At 49.7% G+C, this 18,433-nt stretch overlaps 1 protein-coding gene across 4 annotated transcripts; it reads left to right on the top strand.

Annotated features, from left to right (window-relative positions):
• The first annotated feature begins 171 nt into the window (after positions 1-171).
• On the top strand, positions 172-16,180 carry sec24c (SEC24 homolog C, COPII coat complex component). Of its 4 annotated transcripts, XM_076033516.1 has the most exons (25): positions 172-327; positions 2,364-2,542; positions 2,754-2,834; positions 3,418-3,544; positions 4,040-4,206; positions 5,547-6,227; positions 6,339-6,481; positions 7,019-7,087; positions 7,729-7,837; positions 7,924-8,051; positions 9,232-9,370; positions 9,485-9,600; positions 9,833-9,957; positions 10,486-10,677; positions 11,475-11,568; positions 11,708-11,824; positions 11,902-12,072; positions 12,190-12,286; positions 12,368-12,513; positions 12,601-12,739; positions 13,587-13,705; positions 13,796-13,975; positions 14,871-15,056; positions 15,675-15,764; positions 15,904-16,180. In XM_076033516.1, exons 2-25 carry the CDS (start codon positions 2,383-2,385, stop codon positions 16,042-16,044), a joined length of 3,717 nt encoding a protein of 1,238 aa, XP_075889631.1. In that variant the 5' UTR covers positions 172-327; positions 2,364-2,382; the 3' UTR covers positions 16,045-16,180. The 4 variants fall into 4 exon arrangements, with proteins under 4 accessions (XP_075889631.1, XP_075889632.1, XP_075889633.1 ...); XM_076033517.1 differs by lacking the exon at positions 7,019-7,087; XM_076033518.1 differs by lacking the exon at positions 2,754-2,834.
• Positions 16,181-18,433: the final 2,253 nt, after the last annotated feature.

An 18,433-nucleotide genomic window follows, 5' to 3' on the forward strand; every position in this document is an offset into this window, starting at 1 on the left:
ACCAGACATTCGCAATGAAAAGGTTCGATAATATTCATATTTTGTTCATTTATATAGTGTGGCGATTTACGAAAGTCACCACACAAACAATGTTACAGTTGCGCCAGCGTTGACCTCCTGGTTGTAGACCGCAAGAGGTGAGTGTGGCGGCTGAAGGAAGTGACTGTCCGCTGTCCGGAAGTGGACGTGGCACAGCGTTGCGGCAGTTCCGCTCAACGTCCGCTTCTGATCCTGAGAAGGGATTAGTGGAGAAACACCCCGGGACGGCGTCGCTTTCACAGTCTGACCCGATCGGAGGACAGCCTTATCACCTACAACACTGCGGAGGTACGTTTCGGCTCAAAGCCGCCACACTGTGGGGACAAGTCAGCCCTGTCTGTCAGAAGGAGATCGGCTTCCTCCCCGCGACTTCACTAGCCGGAGCGGCTAACAGCGCCGTTTGCGACCTAGCTGTCGGGCTGCTAACTCGGCTAACGTCACTCGGCTAACAGTTGCTACCTCCGCTTGTTGCGACTCGGTCACAGCTGATTCAACCGCTCCACCGCTGTCGCCTGGCTTCGAGAAGTGTGGTTGCCTAGTTGGGTACGCATTTACGCCTTGCTACTTAAAACATACATAGCACGATTACCTCTATGGTAGATGTAGCCACTTAAGCGTCAACAAGCTTCCGTGTTGTCAAGATTTGGTTCATGTTTGGTGTTGCTAACTCAGGCTAGCTGCTGCCTAGCGAGCGTATGCGGCACGGAGGTGGCTGCCGTTAGCACGCTGCTACGCTCCACTATTTTCAATTTTCTGTAATCGTTCCCCCTTAAATAGGCTCCCTTTACCGCGTCAGGTCGTCAAAACTGTGTTTTGGAGCCCTGCTCGTAGTGTTAAGCGCGACTTTGCTAACCCAGTTCCAGTGCCGACCTAGCCGGGACAGCAGATGTGGGTCACACGGTAGGCCTGACCCAGCGAAGATCTGCGCTGCTCCCGGCGATTGTATTTCTCGGTGCGCTACCTGCTCTGCTGAATTATTCAAAGGCCGCGCTCGTTTAGCCCGTGTTTTTGTGTTAGATGATACCGGTGCCGCTGTCACATTAGTTCGGCCAATTTCCAAAGGCCGAGACCACTAAACACCGCCGTTTGTAGACTTGCGCTAGCAGGAGTGAAGTTGGCAGACAGGCAGGTGACATCTCACGATTGCTAAAGTTGACTTGTCTCATCATCAACTGATTGCCGAACACCTTTTATTCCCTCAGTGTCTGACTGTGATATACTGTATGCGTTACTCTTTAGCTCTGGGTCAATGTTTCCCTTAAACAAGTCAAAGTCTCACTATTATTGTTCTGTTTACATTTACCAGCTGTTTGTGCTTGAACGTTTGATTCTCCTCTCGGTGTGTGTGTGTGTGTGTGTGTGTGTGTGTGTGTGTGTGTGTGTGTGTGTGTGTGTGTGTGTGTGTGTGTGTGTGTGTGTGCGTGCCTGTGCCTGTGTCTGTCTGTCTGTCAGTCCACTATCTACCTGTGTGGGTGGGGCCAAGATAAACAGGCTAATAAACGGTGTTGCTGAACCAGGAAGACTCCTACGAGAGCTATTGCGTAGCTATTGCCTGTGAGTTCCAGGTGTGATGTGCAGCACGGTTTGCTTAAACTTTGTTATCAGGGGACTGTGATATTTTTACATCGCAAAGATATCACGATGCAAAGATATCGTGATATCTTTACGGTCTTCCCTCCTGCTTACACTGATGCAGTGTTTGACGTTCCAGAAGCCTGCACCTGGCTGGCCATCACACTAGCCCGGAGCAAGTGTTAGTGTCCTTGTGACATGACAGAGGAATGGTTTTGGTGACGCTGTGATTTAACACACACTTTCTAAAGACCAAAAAAGAGGAAGTAGTGAAGGATGGACTGACAGGACAGGAATTCTCATCATTTCTCCTGCTTCGTGTGTCACAACCCAGGCCACAGGCCATGACAAAGGACAGGAGAGGGGGATTGCAGATTTACAAAGTTATTTATTGTAACACAACTAATTAAATTATATAAAACAATCATCAGTGGCTAGTAGAAGATGTGGGTGGAGTTTAGTATGTATAAGCTGTATAAGGTGCAGTGTTATGCGGAAATCGAGCAAACGCAAAGAAAAGAGATGGCAGAGAGGGAAGGGAGGCACTGCAAGTTGAGGCCTCTTATCCTATGGATTCTATAGATCAGCAGGCGCTCCCAGGCCGGCTGGCTGCAGCAATCAGACAGCGTGTGTTTTGAAATCTGGTCGTCCCTTTTCTCGGGATGCCGACCGTCGTCGCCGCGTCGTTTAATTCCTCGTCGTGGTCGTCGTCTCTTGTCTTGTAACGCCGCCTGCGTTTGTGTGTCGTCCAGTTTTAGGGATGAACTGAAGATGAATGTAAACCAGCACACTCCAGTGGCCGCGCCGTACGGCCAGCCCCACCCTGGCTATGGCCAGCCCAACTTCTCCCCCCTGGACGGGGGCTATCCCGCCCCCTACGCACCCTACAACGGCCCTGCCTCGGCCTACCAGCCGGGGGCGCCACCGCAAGGTAAGCCGACCAGGGGTGCGTTTGAGCTGCGAGGAGGTTCCGCTGGTCTTCCACCTGCTGCCCGGCCTCGCACTCTTTGTGTATCTGCCATTCCACTCTGCTCCTCCAGCACACTGACCTGAATCTCGTCGCCTTTCTCCACGTTGCTCCGCTGACCTCCTCACACCTTCCCGCATTTTCCTCTTTTTCTTTCCCTTTTCTTCGTTTTCAGGTTACTCTCCTTTCTCCAGCTTTCCCTCTAAGGCTGTGGCTGCCCCCCCAGCCTCTGACCTCTCCTCTCCTCTCGATCTGGGTAACTGCCTCCTCTTTTCTCACTCATCTCTCACCCAACACGCCCGCTGTCGTCGGGTCGCCATCATCCTAGTGACAATGCGCTCGAGTTGAAGCCAGCGGCTGCAAATGCCGCTTGCATTTCTCCGCCTCTCCTGCCATGTTGACTCTGTGTAAGCCCTGTGCATGCTTATTAGGGGTGTAACGTTATTTTGGATTTGTGCAGCACATTACCAGGCAAACATTTAGGCTTCTTCAGCGGCAGTAAGGCAGAGCAGAGCAGAGTGGAGGGAACGGGGTCCTGATAATGTTCCCAAAAGTGCAGCTGAGTTTTAAATCTAACGGACACACACACACACATCACAGACTGAGACGTTATTGTGCTCCTCCCTGTCACTGCACCTTTATTTCACCTGGCTGTTCTGTATGTAATGTCAGGCAGAGACACTCCCAGGGGCGGGGTCACAGTAGCGCCAGTATAGCGACAGCCACAGCCTGATTCTACTCATGTCTGCAATCTTCACTCTGTTTTCACCCTTTGATCCATATTAACCTGATTCAAACTGTTGGATTTCTAATCGTCTGTTTCCCGCTCACATTTTCAGGTCCGGTCAGGGCCCCTCCCACCTCCGGAGCCCCCCCAGTTTCAAGCCCTCAGACATATAATCAGTACAGCCACAGTCAAGGCGGCGTGCAGAATGGACCGCCGCTCATGACGCAGGCGCCACCCAGGTACTGACACCGGGATTCAGTCCCGACAGCAGCGCGTCGACGTCGTGCACTCACGTTCTCACCAGTCTGTGGTTGCGCTGAGCGTCTCCTCGGCCAAAACAGACCTTTTAATAATGAAACAGCTAATATGACGGCTGGCGGTGCCACTGGATTCTGTCTGAATTCTTATTTTTAGCTGTGAAACACAAATTTTTCAGACTTTTGGATGGACTCACGGAGCTTAAATGAATCTTTCTGAAGCCAGTCGTTCTAATTTCCTTCACGTGTGTTCAGAGGGGAAGACAGTAATTCAGTAATTCCTCATATCTTGAACACATGACTGGAACATCTGCATTCTGCTGGACAAGAGAAAATCGAGTCAAAGTTTACTGCAACCACAGCAATTCGTTTTTTTTCTTTTCAAGACTTCGCATGAGTTTGCCCCCTAGTGGTGGAGCGCCTTCCTCCCGGGGCTGCTTGCTCCTTGTGTTACTGAGGACCTGTTTGTGTTTTCAGGCCTGCTGTTTCTCAGCAGTACGCCCCCGGAGCTGGGAACGTGTCGGGACCGCACCCCTCCTACCCCCAACACTATGGCCCGCCTGCTGCCATGCAACAGGTGACAAACCAGATGTCAGGGATGCAGATGAACTCCGGGCCGCCGACCCCTGCCGGGCCAGGATACGGTAAGAGTGGACAGACTCACTGTTATTATCTGCACAAAAGGCTTCTGCCCTTTGACCTTAATTTAGAAAAGAAAGCGTTGCAATCAAGCCTTTCCATGGCGACTGGAAAATTAATATTCTGCAACTGTTCCTGTTCACTGGCAGCAACGTGAAGCACAGAGGATTTTCCCCTCAACCTTTTTCTTGCTCCTCTGCGAAGCTGCAGAGCTGTTTGTTCTGCACCCTTGCTTGAGAAGTGAAAGCACTGTTGATTGGCAGCAGACCACGTGGTGGTTTGCAGAGGCAGGTGCAGAGCAGCGAATGGTCTTGGAATCGGACCCAAATTTGAAATCCTCAAGGCCTTCTTCAAAGAACGCAAAGCAGAAGATGCTGTCCCCTCGACCCCTGTCGAACTTGTGACACTGCCGTACAGTAGTGGAAAAGCAAATTCTGGATTTTACTCAATCCCAATTACTCTCATTTAATATTTGCCATAGGATTTTGTGTGTGTGTGTTTCAAAAGATTCAGCTGCGTCAGAGGCACACAAACAAATGGAAATAATTTTGTTGTTCATTAAGACAAAATAAGAAAACTCCCTGAACTAAACTTCCTGTAGTTCTTGCACTGCTGAAACATTCAGTTGTGAGCTGGACAGAGCAGTGCGGCCTATGGGTCAATGTCAGCGTCTGCACTGAAACAAACTGCCCTTGGAGACTTCAGACTAAATATTGGTGTCACAGGCCATCACAAATGCATGAGGTGTCCAAAACCTCTTTTTTTTTTTTTTTTTTTAACCACTGTGTTTGGAACAACCGTAGAACATCAGAATTAGGGATGTTAACAAGCCATTATTGATCAATTGTCAATTAAGAATTTAATCGATTAAATTAAATTATTCGCAATTAATTGAACATTTACACAGGTAGTTTATTATAACAGTGTAGTGGCAGGAAAGGGCAAGTCACCTTTAGATACTGTGATGGTCATATTACACCTTGAACAAGTTACTTTTAAATAACTTTTTTTTTTTTTTAAGTTGAAATGTGACCCATTAGAAGTCAACTTAAAGTCAGAGGATCAATGTTCAGGGTGGTTTTGCTGTTCTCTAATGTAAAACTGGGTCACATCGGACCCTCAACATTATTGAAGAGTTAGATGATGTCTTCCTTACACATTTTTCATTGTGAAATTTAGGTTCTCGAGAAAAATTGCCGCTTATCAATTAATCGTTAATGGATCAATAAGGTCGATCAACGGTTAATGAATTAATCCATAATTTGCATTCCTGATCAGAATGCATGTAAATGTGAGTTGGACGACGTTCGTGTTTACTCAACTCGGATCTGTCTTTTGTCTGCAGCTCCGCCCCACAGCTCCCAGCCGCCGACCAGCACCGCCTTCTCAGCCGCGCCGCCGGCTTCCTACAGCCACGCCCCGCCCCACGTGTCCTCCTCCACCCCCGTTCAGTCACCTCCTCCCTGCGGCCCGGCGGCCTCTCAGCAATACTACGGTGGCCCGCCTCCTGCCGGCCAGCAGCCGTTCCCCTCTTCCCCCGCCCCACCGCCTCCCACCTCCCAGCACAGCTTCCCCCCCTCCTCTTACTCAGGACCCATGCTTCCACCCAGCCAGGCTCCTCCCGCCAGCCAGCCGCAGCCCCCCTACACCTCGGCACCTCCACCCGTCAGCCAGCCTGCCTTCATGCCCGGCCCCCCTCTTCCCTCCTCCCAGGGCTCCTTCTCCCCCCGCGGGCCTCCACCCTCCTCTCAGCCGGGGTCTTTTCCTCCGCCTTCTGCTCCTCCCACCTCGCTGCCCTCTGGCCAGTACCCCACCTCCATGCCGCCACCCCAGCAGCAGCAGCAGCCACCGCCGCCCCAGCCCTCTCCCTACCACTCAGGTCCCCCTCCTCCCACTTCTCAGGTGCCCCCCACGTCCATGGCCCAGAGCAACCATCTGCCTCCAGGACCACCGGGGCCCCCTGGAGGCCTGCACCATCCGCAGCCTCATCCGGGCATGCCGGGAGGATTCCCTCCTCAGCAGAACGGTGAGGAGATATTAGAGATGTAGCGGAGTCACTTTGGCCGACGCTGGCTTCACTTTCTATTACTGGCCGGATTTCTGATTCTTCTTCTTCTTCTGCTGATTCTTCCTCCAGGTGCTTTTGGGCAGGTGAGAGGCCCTCAACCTGGATATGCAGGCCCTTATCCCGGCCAACCAAATTATGGAGCCCCTGCCCCGGCACCGGCACCGGCTCCCCACCCGCAGAAAAGACTCGACCCAGACGCTATTCCAAGCCCGGTAATTAAAACCACTCTGCAGTAACCCAATAACAAAAAAATTGGTTTGCATCACAACTATATTTAGAAGAAAGTGGATATCCTCTGCACATCTGCACATTTTAATAGGTAGTATTTTAAGAGACTCAGAACGCAACTGCCTCTGCATGTATTCACACACTTCCGGCCAGCGTTGAGTTGACAGAATTTGCACAGCTGGATCTGCTGCTTTTCTGCCTACTAGTCTGACGTGAAACCCTCACTTTGCTTTGATCCTCTGAAACTGCTCAGCGTGTGTGTCGCACCGCTGACACGCTCGTCTACGTCTGCTTGCTCTCGACTCTCGTGACTCACAAACCTGCTGATCTGTAATCAATGCACAAGTATCACTTTCTGTCTGAATATTAATTGCAATGCCGGCACAATCTCGGCACTCTGAAGGCTGAAGTTTCTCACTCCTCTATTCTTTTTTTTTCTTTTTCTTTTTTTTTTACCCTTTATTTTATTCATGTTGTCCTGTTTTTGCACAAATATGCTGGACAAACTTTTGAATGTAAAGCAAGCGTCTGACATGCCGGCTGTGCAGAAATCAAGACATAGAATAGACCCAGACGCTATCCCCAGCCCAGTAAGTCTCCTGTGTGCCTGCTCCGTCCTCTGCTGCTTCCTGTCCTGTCGGCACACTGCACCACCTCACCGCTTCCTCTTTTCCTTTATTTCTCCTAATCCCTTAAAATCAGGCCTGATTCTTTCTAATGTTTGTCACCATCTTTTGTCAAGACCCACATTATGGAAACTGTTTTTCTTTCCCTTGGATATTTATTTTGATTTAACGGGAGTGTTTGTGTCGCCTGCCTTTCTGATTCTGTTCCTCTTCACTGTGTGTGTGTTTGAGTGACGATTTCATATCGATAATTAGGATCTGAAGTGATGATGATTTTAGGGGGTTTAGACGCCAGTCGGCCACCTGGTGCTCTCCTCTCTGTGACCTGCATGCTTGACCCCAGTGTTTGACTCACCCCTTCTTTTTGTTTTGTTTTTCAAGTGGCATGCGTTTCTACAGCTGCGTTTTTTCCATTTTGTCCAGGGTGGCATCGTCTCATTTTGATCGTATATCAGTTTACCATATTGATGATCAGTGTCAGCATGAGTTCGTACACGTCCCCCCTTGCTTGCTTCTACAGTTGTTGTGTGTGCCTCGGTCTCTGATGTTCTTCTGGGAGGCTTTGGGGCCTCTGTTTGATATTTCCTGCCGCCCCTCCCTCTCAGATCCAGGTGATCGAGGACGATAAAGCTAAAACCACCGAGCCGTTCAGCACAGGGGTCAGAGGTCAGGTCCCACCGCTGGTCACCACCGACTTCCAGGCCAAGGACCAAGGTGGGAAATGTTCCATATTCCGGCTGGCTGTCTGAGAACGATGGTTCTCCTCGGTCAGTGCTGATGTTTGCGTGTGTTTTTTTCAGGAAATGCCAGTCCGAGGTTTGTCCGCTGCACCGCCTACAACATGCCGTGCACCGCCGACATGGCCAAGCAGTCTCAGGTGCCCCTGGCCGCCGTCATCAAGCCCCTCGCCACGCTGCCACCTGACGAGGTGAGTGACTGATTCGTTGTCCTGGGCTAAAACAAGGTCAGAGGGAGGAGCCAACACCTGGCTGTTGGTGTGGTGACTGACCTGGCTGAGGCATTGTTGCCCTTTGTGACATCATCGGGAGGGCTGATTTCACAATCCGTTTGTGCTTGTGTGTCTGAATAGTGTCAAAAACACGTTTTATAATATAATAATAATGGACTGGTTTTATACAGCACTTTTCAAGGCACCCAAAGCGCTTTACATTGAAACTATTATTCATTCACTCCACATTCACACTGGTGGAGGTGAGCTACATGTAGCCACAGCCGCCCTGGGGCAAACTGACGTAAGCCTGGCAGCCAATCTGCACCAAACCACCACCCAACATCCACTCACGTTCATACGAGGCAGTGTGGGTGAAGTGTCTTGCCCAAGGACACAATGACAGACTGGGATGGAGCGGGATTTGAACCAACAACTTTTGAGTTATTGGACAACCTGCTCTTCCTCCTGGGCCACGGTCGCTCCAAGTTCAGTAAATTTTACAGAATTTGGTTCAAGGTTAAAGGTCAGAGGATTGAACTTGTGTTTCTTACCGGCCCATGGTGCTACAGTAAAGTATGTAGCACAGTATGTAGTGCAAAAGTCAAAAAATATAAGTCAAAAGAAAAGATAAAAGAAGCATAGTGCAAAAAGTACAACAGTGCGACACAAGTAAAATACACACACACACACACACACACACACACACACACAGGTTCATAACAGGTCATATTTGGCAGTGTAGTCTAACAGCAACTGATCTTGTGGGACCTTTCCATTGAATAAAACAGTAGAAATGGTTTGGAACCTTGTAAGAAGCTAAAAAGCTTCTTTTTGAAGGTTGCCTGAGTGATTTCTGTTTTATTGCCGGGTACCTGACGTGTCAGCAGGATAATCTCTCTCTAACCCAGGGAGGGAGGGGAGGGGCCAGTGGCAGCTGTGTGACCTGGTTTCATGCGCTCGCCACATGTTGCAGCCAATGTCCACTCAGGCCGCTTTTAAATGGCTTCACGTTGGCTGGAAATCCTCCCTGGCGCGCCTGGTGGACAGGGTGTAGTTGCTGTTTGTCAGTGTGGGAGTGGCGACACGTCAGGTCCTGCTTGACTCATTAAATCCACACTGGGTGTGATGACGCCGACTGTGACTGGAACCTTCGCAGAGCCCTCCGTACCTGGTGGACCACGGCGAGGAGGGTCCCATCCGCTGCAACCGCTGCAAGGCCTACATGTGTCCCTACATGCAGTTCATCGAGGGGGGGCGCCGCTTCCAGTGCAGCTTCTGCAACTGCGTCACAGAGGGTGAGTTCTGTTTCTGGCCCCGTCTGTGCAGGAGTCGTTTCCTCTGGAACTGGGCTCACCGCACAGCTGCTGACCCCACCCCCTCACAACCACCTCCTCCCTCCTCTCCCACAGTGCCTCCACATTACTTCCAGCATCTGGACCACACTGGCAAGAGGGTGGACTGCTACGACAGGCCGGAGCTGTCACTGGGCAGCTACGAATTCCTGGCCACCAAGGACTACTGCAAGGCAAGAGCCATCCAGCATGTTCCCTCCTGCAGGAACCAAAACGTTGTGCTAATATGTTTTTTATTGCTCTATAGTGTTAATGACCAACTTGCCAATCAAATTCTCCAAAACACGTTGCCTTGTGTGGCATTTATTGCCCGTGTTACTGTATGGAAATGAATTCAGTTAAAGCACATCTTCTCTCAGCCTGGCGATGCGTCTGAAACATGTTTCTATCTTCCCCCCCAAACAGAACAACAAGCTTCCTCAGCCTCCTGCCTTCATCTTTCTCATCGACGTGTCATACAACGCCGTCAAGAGCGGGATGGTCAGCATCGTGTGCCAGGAACTCAAGACCCTCCTCGACTGTCTGCCCAGGTACTGAGAGTCCAGGAGGGAAAGTGAAATTAAAAACGAGGATGAAAGGCTTGAAGGTGGAGAAGACCAGGCTGAAGCAGGACAGATGGGGTTTTAAAAGTCCCTTATTCTACTTATTTTGTCTTTATTATCCTGTATTCCAATGAGCCATCGAATTAAAAGTAGACACTCCAAAAAAAAAAACTGCATATTTTTTTTCTTAGAAGGAGGACAGCCTCCTTCTAAGGGTGAAACTTCCGCATGTTTGGAAGGGCCCCAAAACGAGGTGGCCTCAGAAGGCGGCACCAACACCTGACTGTGGGTGTGGTCACTAAACTGGAAGAGAGACCAGGGAGGTGGCGCGTTTAGATCTTGGAAAGGGAAACACTGAGGAAGTCATTTTTGCTGAATATTGGACCTTCAGCACGTAGCATGCAGCTGGTAGGGAAAAATGAAGAGAATATAAATGGAGGAGTGGTGATGTGTGACTTCCTGTGTGACCGTTCCCTCTTCTTCCCTCCCCCCTTCCCTCTCTCCGCTCTCCCCCAGGGAGAACCCAGAGTCGGACTCACTGGTGCGGGTTGGCTTCGTCACCTACAACAAAGTGTTGCACTTCTACAACGTCAAGTCCAGCCTGGCGCAGCCACAGATGCTGGTGGTGTCGGACGTGTCGGACATGTTCGTGCCCCTGCTGGACGGCTTCCTGGTCAACGTCAACGAGAGCCGGCAGGTCATCGAGAGGTGGGCACTCACAGAAACACACACACGCACACACGTGACGGGGTTTGACTAACAAGAAGGCCGATTAGAGCAGGGGTGTCAAACTCATTTTGGTTCACGGGCCACATCGAGGAAAATCTATTCCCAAGTGGGCCGGACCGGTAAAATCATGGTATGGTAATAATAGCGTAAAAATAACAACAACTTCGAATGGTTTTCTTTGTCTTACTTCGTTTGTGTTCTTTGAGCACTCTGCACTCTGCATCAGTGTTGCCAACTCCTCAGTAAGGAAAGTTGCTATTGGCTGTCCTAAAAGTCGCTAGAAGTCGCCAAATGACATCATCGTCTATTTTGCATAATTGACCATTTGCACTTAATCACAACGTAATAACACCAGGAAATGCTAGACTTGTCGCTCGTCGCTTTTGACAAAAAAAAAGTCGTTATTGGGAGAATAGCAACTTTTTGGGGGGAGAAAGTCGCCAAGTTGGCAACACTGCTCTGCATCAGCTTTGTCTGTTTCGACAGACATTTTGGGGCAATGTGGGTAGCCAATAGGAGACCTGAGTGGCTGTACTTGTGCCGATTTGCTCAGCCCCAGTATTGAGTTTGTTTGCGAAGCAGAAACTATATTGCGACACCAAGTGGACACATTTAGAACAGCACTTTCTTTCATTGATAAATTGCAGATTTTATATTTAGCAAAATCATCTCGCGGGCCGGGAAAAAAACAGTTTACGGGCCTGATCCGGCCCGCGGGCCGTATGTTTGACATCCCTGGATTAGAGTTTCCAACGCCTGTGTGTGTGTTCCTCCAGTTTACTGGACCAGATACCGGAGATGTTTGCTGACACCAGGGAGACGGAGACAGTTTTCGCTCCCGTCATCCAGGCGGGTTTGGAGGCTCTGAAGGTAAAAACGCCTGGAGCAGGAACCGCCACTTGTTTGTTTGTTTGCGTTTATAGTTGCGCGTGTAAAAGCTCCTGCGTGGACTTGACTGGCTTCACACCCGGTGGACAGTCGGTGTCTGACCCAGTGTCTCCCCCTGCAGGCTGCAGACTGCGCAGGCAAGTTGTTTGTGTTCCACACTTCGCTGCCCATCGCTGAGGCTCCTGGGAAGCTGAAGAACAGAGAGGACAAGAAGCTGATTGGGACGGACAAAGAAAAGGTAAACACCATCGATTTACCCCTCAGTTGAAATTTGTTTTTGTTTTTAATAACATTGTCCTCATCTTCCTCCGTTAGACTCTGTTTCAGCCTCAAGTGAGTTTCTACAACAGCCTGGCCAAGGACTGCGTGGCCCAGGGCTGCTGCGTCGACCTCTTCCTCTTCCCCAACCAGTATGTGGACCTCGCCACACTAGGCGTGGTTCCCGTCTCCACCGGAGGGTCCATCTACAAATACACCTACTTCCAGGTGAGGAGAAGACCACCACCCGCACATACAGATTCACACTGAACATCTTCCGTAGTAGCAATGTTTCATGTGCCACTCTTCTTTTTCCATATTTTCTTTGGTAATTGGCTGTCCCAGGCTCAGCTGGACAAGGAGCGCTTCTTGAATGACCTGCGACGAGATGTTCAGAAACTGGTCGGCTTCGATGCCGTCATGAGGGTTCGGACTAGCACAGGTGAGACTTTGCAGCGGCGGGGGGGTCGGCCCAGGTGAGACAGCCCGTCAGTGACCTCCTCCCTCTACCCCTCCCCTCCAGGCATCCGAGCGACAGACTTCTACGGCTCCTTCTTCATGAGCAACACGACGGACGTGGAGCTGGCGGGTCTGGACTGCGACAAAGCCGTCACGGTGGAGTTCAAGCACGACGACAAGCTCAGCGAGGAGACGGGGGCTCTCATGCAGGTGGGCAGGTGAACTCCACCGATAAATCCACCCGCCGTGAGCTACAAGACTCTTGACGGTGTCGCCCCTCCCCCCCATCCCCTGCAGTGCGCCGTCCTCTACACCAGCTGCAGCGGCCAGAGGCGGCTCCGCGTGCACAACATGTCGGTCAACTGCTGCTCCCAGCTGGCCGACCTTTACCGCAACTGTGAGACCGACACCATCATCAACTTCTTCTCCAAATACGGTGGGTGTGTCTCTGTCATCCCGCCCAGGGCCGTCACTAGATCACCAGCTGCCTGTACAGTAGGATCCATTGGTAAACTGCAGGTTTCCATGGCTCTACTAAGACACATGCTGTCTGATCATGTAGCTTCAAACCTCCAAGAGTGACATCACTGGATCTGAAGGTTCAAATGGGTGCGATTTCAAAAACCAGAGGCCTTTTATGTACATTATGTATGTATGTATGTTTAAAAAGGTTTGTGGGCTTCCGGTTTTAAAAACATTGTGAGACACATGACCGTGCATCCCACTATGGGTGGGCGGAAAGACTCAAATCATGTAGGAATTGGATTCTTATCCTTTACGACTCTGTATTGATTAATAAACTTCAGTTGATATGACGTTCAAATTTAAAAATCACGTTATACAAGCCGTGTTCTGTCTTGATGCCAGAAATTGCCTAATTATTTGCACACTATGCAGAGAAATCATGACTGAATCATGGCCTCAAAAATCGGAATCATATCATGAGACTCAAAAGATTTCACAACCCTACGTCCAGAACAGAGCAGCCAGTGGGGAGGCACTAATGTGCAGGACCAACCTCCAGTTAAATGAAGACTGAAAGGAAAAAAAAGACTGGCTGCTAAACCCAGAAATACAGAGCCGAGCAGAATCTGAATGGTCTTTGTGTGTCGGCCGATGTTCTTTTTGTCAGCTTCTCAGGCCAAGCGTGCAGGTTGACTGCACACTGGACGCCTGCTGGAATCCGATTGAAAGGCGGGAGAAATGTTGCACGGTGAAGCAGATACTTCTCTGCACATCGCCGTGAGTAAATAGGTTCCTCTTTTTTCACGTGTGTGTTGCAGCGTTCCGTGGCCTCCTCAACAACCCGACCAAGGCGGTGAGAGAGACGATGGTCAACCAGTGCGCTCAGATCCTGGCCTGCTACAGGAAGAACTGCGCCAGTCCCTCCTCCGCTGGACAGGTACGGAGAAACCCCAGCGCCCTGGCTGCTGAGTGGCCACCTCTGACCTCTGACCTCTGACCTGTGTGTGTGTGTGTGTGTGTCTCCCAGCTGATCCTGCCAGAGTGCATGAAGCTGCTGCCCGTCTACCTGAACTGCGTGCTGAAGAGCGACGTGCTGCTGCCGGGAGCCGACGTCTCGCTGGACGACCGGGCCTACCTGAGGCAGCTCATCAGCTGCATGGATGTGGCAGAAACGCACGTCTTCTTCTACCCCCGCCTGCTGCCGCTGGTCAGTGCTCGCACACACACACACACACACGCACACACACTGTGTCAAGTGTCCTTCTCTTCTCTTACTGCAGGCCAGAACAAATCTGTGACTGTCTTCTCTTAGACAACAGAAGCTGCGTTTCCATTACCTTTACAATTGCGCAAGACATAAATATCACAATACAAAACTGGTATTAGAAACACCTAAATAAGGCTGCAACAATTCTCAAGTAATTTGAGTAACTCGATGACAAAGAAGTAATCAAGGAATTTCATCTGCCTCGAGGCGTCGTTTAAAGCTCAAGACTCTTTTTAGTGTTTGCTTGCTTTGTACAAGTAAGAACATTGCGTGACAGAAACAGAGCAGGAAATCACCTCCACAGGAGATTTTTTGTCTCCACGGCCACTGAACAACCGTCTTCCCCACACCCAGATTTGTACAACACGTTTTACGAGTCCGTTTTCGAAGGTGCAGCCAGCAGCACATGACCGCTGAGTGGCAAATCTGGCACATTATGATTACACACTGTTCTGCAACTTCTTCTCCCATCTGGAGTGAAAGTAGAGGAACCTGGGGTTCATTTTTATCACATCAAATCATTTATAACACTGAATTTTTTTCTTTTATTTATTTTTGCTGCACACCCAAGTGAGTTCTTCGACTCAATCAGCTGAACATGTTAGAAATTACTCTTAAAATGCTGAAAAAAAGATGCTTACTTACTATTAATATCATTTCTTAAAGTTCGGTGGGCCGGATTAAAAAGCCTAACGGGCTGCATATGGCCCCCGGGCTGTAGTTTGCCCATGCCTGGCCTAGAAGATGCAATACTAAAGGTTCCCTGGGTGAATGTAATGCCCCGTGCTGCCAGCAGATGACACTGTAACTCATGTACGCCAACACTCGCCTCCAGATGAAGCTGGAGAGCGGCTCGTTGCCGTTGGCGGTGAGGGACTCTGAAGAGAGGCTGTCCAAGGGCGGAGTCTACCTGCTGGAGACGGGGCTGCAGCTCTTCCTGTGGGTGGGGGCCAGCGTCCAGCAGGAGCTGCTGCTCAACATCTTCGGCACGCCCAGCTTCAGCCAGATTGACGGCAGCATGGTGAGTTGAGCGAGAGGGGTTGGGGCCGGGGGGGGGGGGTGAGAGAAGGAGGCGAGTGTTTGACTGGCCAGTCGTCCCATCAGGATCTCCCCTCCCCCGTTTAGTCAAGACAATGTTACGTGAAGTGGAAAAGGATTACGGGCGCGGTGGCATTTCACATAGCAAAAGACCAACATGTACTGTATAAAAGTCTGGCTTCCGACACTTGTTGTCTTCTGTAGTTTTACCAGACAAACAAGAAATCCCGCACACGTGGCCAACTTGCAAACTTTTTACTGCAACGTTTCAGTTCAGACTTTATTGTCACCCTCCGATGCACCGGCCGGGTGCACTACTCTTTGTAGTGTTACCAGAAAAATGGAAATCGAAAATCACCCCGAGTGAAACTAATCGCTCAGCATTAGTTTCACTCCTGGCTTTAATCAGTTGATGTGATTGATCAGAAATTGTGTTGCCGAATTGAATATTTAATAACTTTGTGCAATGTTTATAATTTTCTTCCTATTTCTGCTTTCAGTTTTGACCAAAATATTATTATTGTTCATTTTTATTAAATTAATTTTATTTCTTGGATTTATTTTTCTGTCTTTTCATTAATTCCGTGTCCTTGTGTTCCAGACGACCCTGCCGGTGCTGGACAACCCGTTTTCTCAGAGGCTGCGTGAGATGGTCGACTCGTTCAGAGCTCAGCGGTCGCGATACATGATGGTGATCTGGAAACTTCCTTCCTTTTTGCAGCAACCCCGTCATTACCGGACTTTATCCGCCCCTTTCTCGACAGGAAGAGTTTCTCCCTCTGACTCCGCCCCTCCCCCCCTCTCTCTCTCTCTCTCTCGCCCCCCCGCAGCTGATGGTGGTGAAGCAGGAGGACCGGAACGAGCTGATCTTCCGCCACTTCCTGATGGAGGACAAGAGCGCCGGCGGCGGAGCGTCGTACGTGGACTTCCTGTGTCACATGCACAAGGAGATCCGCCAGCTCCTCAGCTAGGCGCCGAAGGTCCCCTACCCATCGCCCCCTTCCCCCCCAAACCTGTATGACTCCTCCCCCCAGGGCTCCTCCCGTTGTTTACCCCTCCCCCACCTTATAAACGGAAGCGCTTTATCCACTTTTTTTTTTCTTCTTTTTTTTTTTAAACCTAATAAAAGCTCTCCTCGCTGTCTGTCACCAGCTGGCAGATCTTGTTGTGCAAGTGTGTGTGTGTGTGTGTGTGTGTGCGCGGGTGTGTGTGTGTGTGCGCGGGTGTGTGTGTGTATGTCGCTCAGTGACCTCGTCTCTGCCTCTAACGGAGCTCCGGCACACTGCGGGAGAGTCGTGTACCTGCACAAGTGAAACCATGACGTATGCAACAGACTGAGTGAGTGAGCGAGCGAGCGAGTGGTCATGTGACTGTAGTCGGTTCACTGTCTGCGTTACGAGCGCCGAGGCCAGGAAGTGACTCCCCCTCCCCTCCCTTCTCCCCTCCAGGAGAGCAAACACCTTTTCTTTTTCTTTTTTTATAAATATATCTGACTGCATCCCGACAAGAGTGAAGGGCTGTTCTGCACAGCGAGGCTGTTCTTTGTGTCACTGCTCCTTTAATCATGGCCTTAGTACCCCTGTGAGTGTGTGTGTGTGTCCTCAGATTTTCCTTTCCTGGCATGTCTCTGAGTTTGAAGCCACATTTAAACGTCGTCGAAGCACCGATCATGACATATGAACTCTGGATTAAAGGGATAGTTCACCCAAAATTGAGGTTCAACCCACTGGAGGATGGAGGCTCTGGGACTTTTTTTTTTTTCCCCAATGGAGGGAAGAATTGCATCCTGTGGAACGGAACGCAGAACACGTCTCCAAACTGCTGGTGTGCTTCTTGCAAAGCGTCCGGAAGATTGTGTCAATCTTCTGAATGATTCAGGCTTCAAGCGTCTTTTTTTCTCCCGCTCCTACTGAGACCACTCGCACCGCAGAGCTTTTCGGACACCGCCGCAGCCTGTTGTGTTTTTTCACCCCGAAGCCCTTGGTGTAGGGATAAGGTCCTCACCTCTGTCCGTCTCACAGTGTGTCTTCAGAGCCTCCGTCCACTCGGCGGTGAGGAATGAACATGTGAAACTTGAGTTATGAGTAAACTATCTCTTTAAAGTGTCCACATCAGGCAAACCTTATAACTGACATGCCTCGGTTTTTTTTCAGCTATAGATCTTTTTTTTTTTTTTAAATAGATATATATCACTGATGCAGATACACAGCTTGTTTTTATAGTCTTCAGAATCTGAACCAGATTCTTTTAAGAGGAGATTTTTCCATCGAATGAAATAAAAACGCTTGGTTTCTAATTAAAGTAGATGGGTAGAAAGAAAAGAAACAGTGATGGAAACTGTTTGTGTGCCTGAAGGTGGCGCTCTGTGCTGCAGACTGTGTATTGGTGGGAAAGTTCTGATGTCCAGAATCAAAATAAAACAAGAATCAGTTTGTATGAAGAAGAGGTTGGAGTCAGGGGTGGGGGTGGGCAGAAGGGAGGGGGGACTCGTCTCACCTGAACCACCTTCGGTGTGTAAATAAAATATATAATAATAATAATGTGTACAGAAGAAGAATGAGCATTTTTAAAGAGCAGCGGTGGCTTGTGGTGGTTGGTGTCTGTGTCAGGAGGACGTGTGTGTGTGTGTGTGTGTGTGTGTGTGTGTGTGTGTGTGTGTGTGTGTGTGTGTGTGTGTGTGTGTGTGTGTGTGTGTGTGTGTGTGTGTGTGTGTGTGTGTGTGTGTGTGTGAGAGACAGAGAGAGAATGTGGGGTCGGTCCTGGTGAATTTCTCTATGGAACAGAGGGATCAGCCAACACACACACACACACACTCTCACTCACTCACACGCTCTCCTTCAGTCCTTGAGATTCAGTTGGTTCTTCATTTCTGCCTCTCTGTTCCCTTTTTAACGGTGTGACTCCCTCTGTTCCGTCTTTATGTTCACTGACTTGGACTTTGAGCACTTCATCTCTACTGTAATCTTTGATTTCTCTTCCTCTTTTTTCCCCCTCTCATTTGTTACTTTCATTGCCTCTTGGGACTGCTAATAAAATGATTGTTGAAAGTGAAATCCTGAATCCTGACTTTTCTACCAGGGAGTTGGGGAGCAGGCTCTGTGGACTCTATTTTGTATTGCAATTCATTGTAGATAAAGAATAAAATCCACAATGGAAAACTTTAAATGATAATAAATTAGTATTGAACTTATCACATTTTCTCTCAATATAGTTCTAAGGGTATCAAACCGGAGAAACGCCTTGTGTCTCCCAGACATTCAGTGTTCCTCGTTTGTGGCCTCTACCAGGTTGGACAGTAGGCGTCAGTAAGACGTTTTGCAGGAGGCTGTAAACCAGGGCTGTCAAACTCAAATACACAGT

This window comes from Nelusetta ayraudi, unplaced genomic scaffold (assembly GCF_046127955.1).
Source record: "Nelusetta ayraudi isolate G7.1 ecotype Tasmania unplaced genomic scaffold, CSIRO-AGI_Nayr_v1 ptg000042l, whole genome shotgun sequence".
Taxonomy (NCBI): domain Eukaryota; kingdom Metazoa; phylum Chordata; class Actinopteri; order Tetraodontiformes; family Monacanthidae; genus Nelusetta; species Nelusetta ayraudi.

Coding starts and splice junctions, on each gene's coding strand:
- sec24c (XM_076033516.1), top strand. CDS start 2,383: ATGAATGTAAACCAGCACACTCCAGTGGCCGCGCCGTACGGCCAGCCC. Junction 11,569..11,707: donor CGGGTTTGGAGGCTCTGAAG/GTAAAAACGCCT, acceptor CTCCCCCTGCAG/GCTGCAGACTGCGCAGGCAA. Junction 12,073..12,189: donor ACAAATACACCTACTTCCAG/GTGAGGAGAAGA, acceptor TGGCTGTCCCAG/GCTCAGCTGGACAAGGAGCG.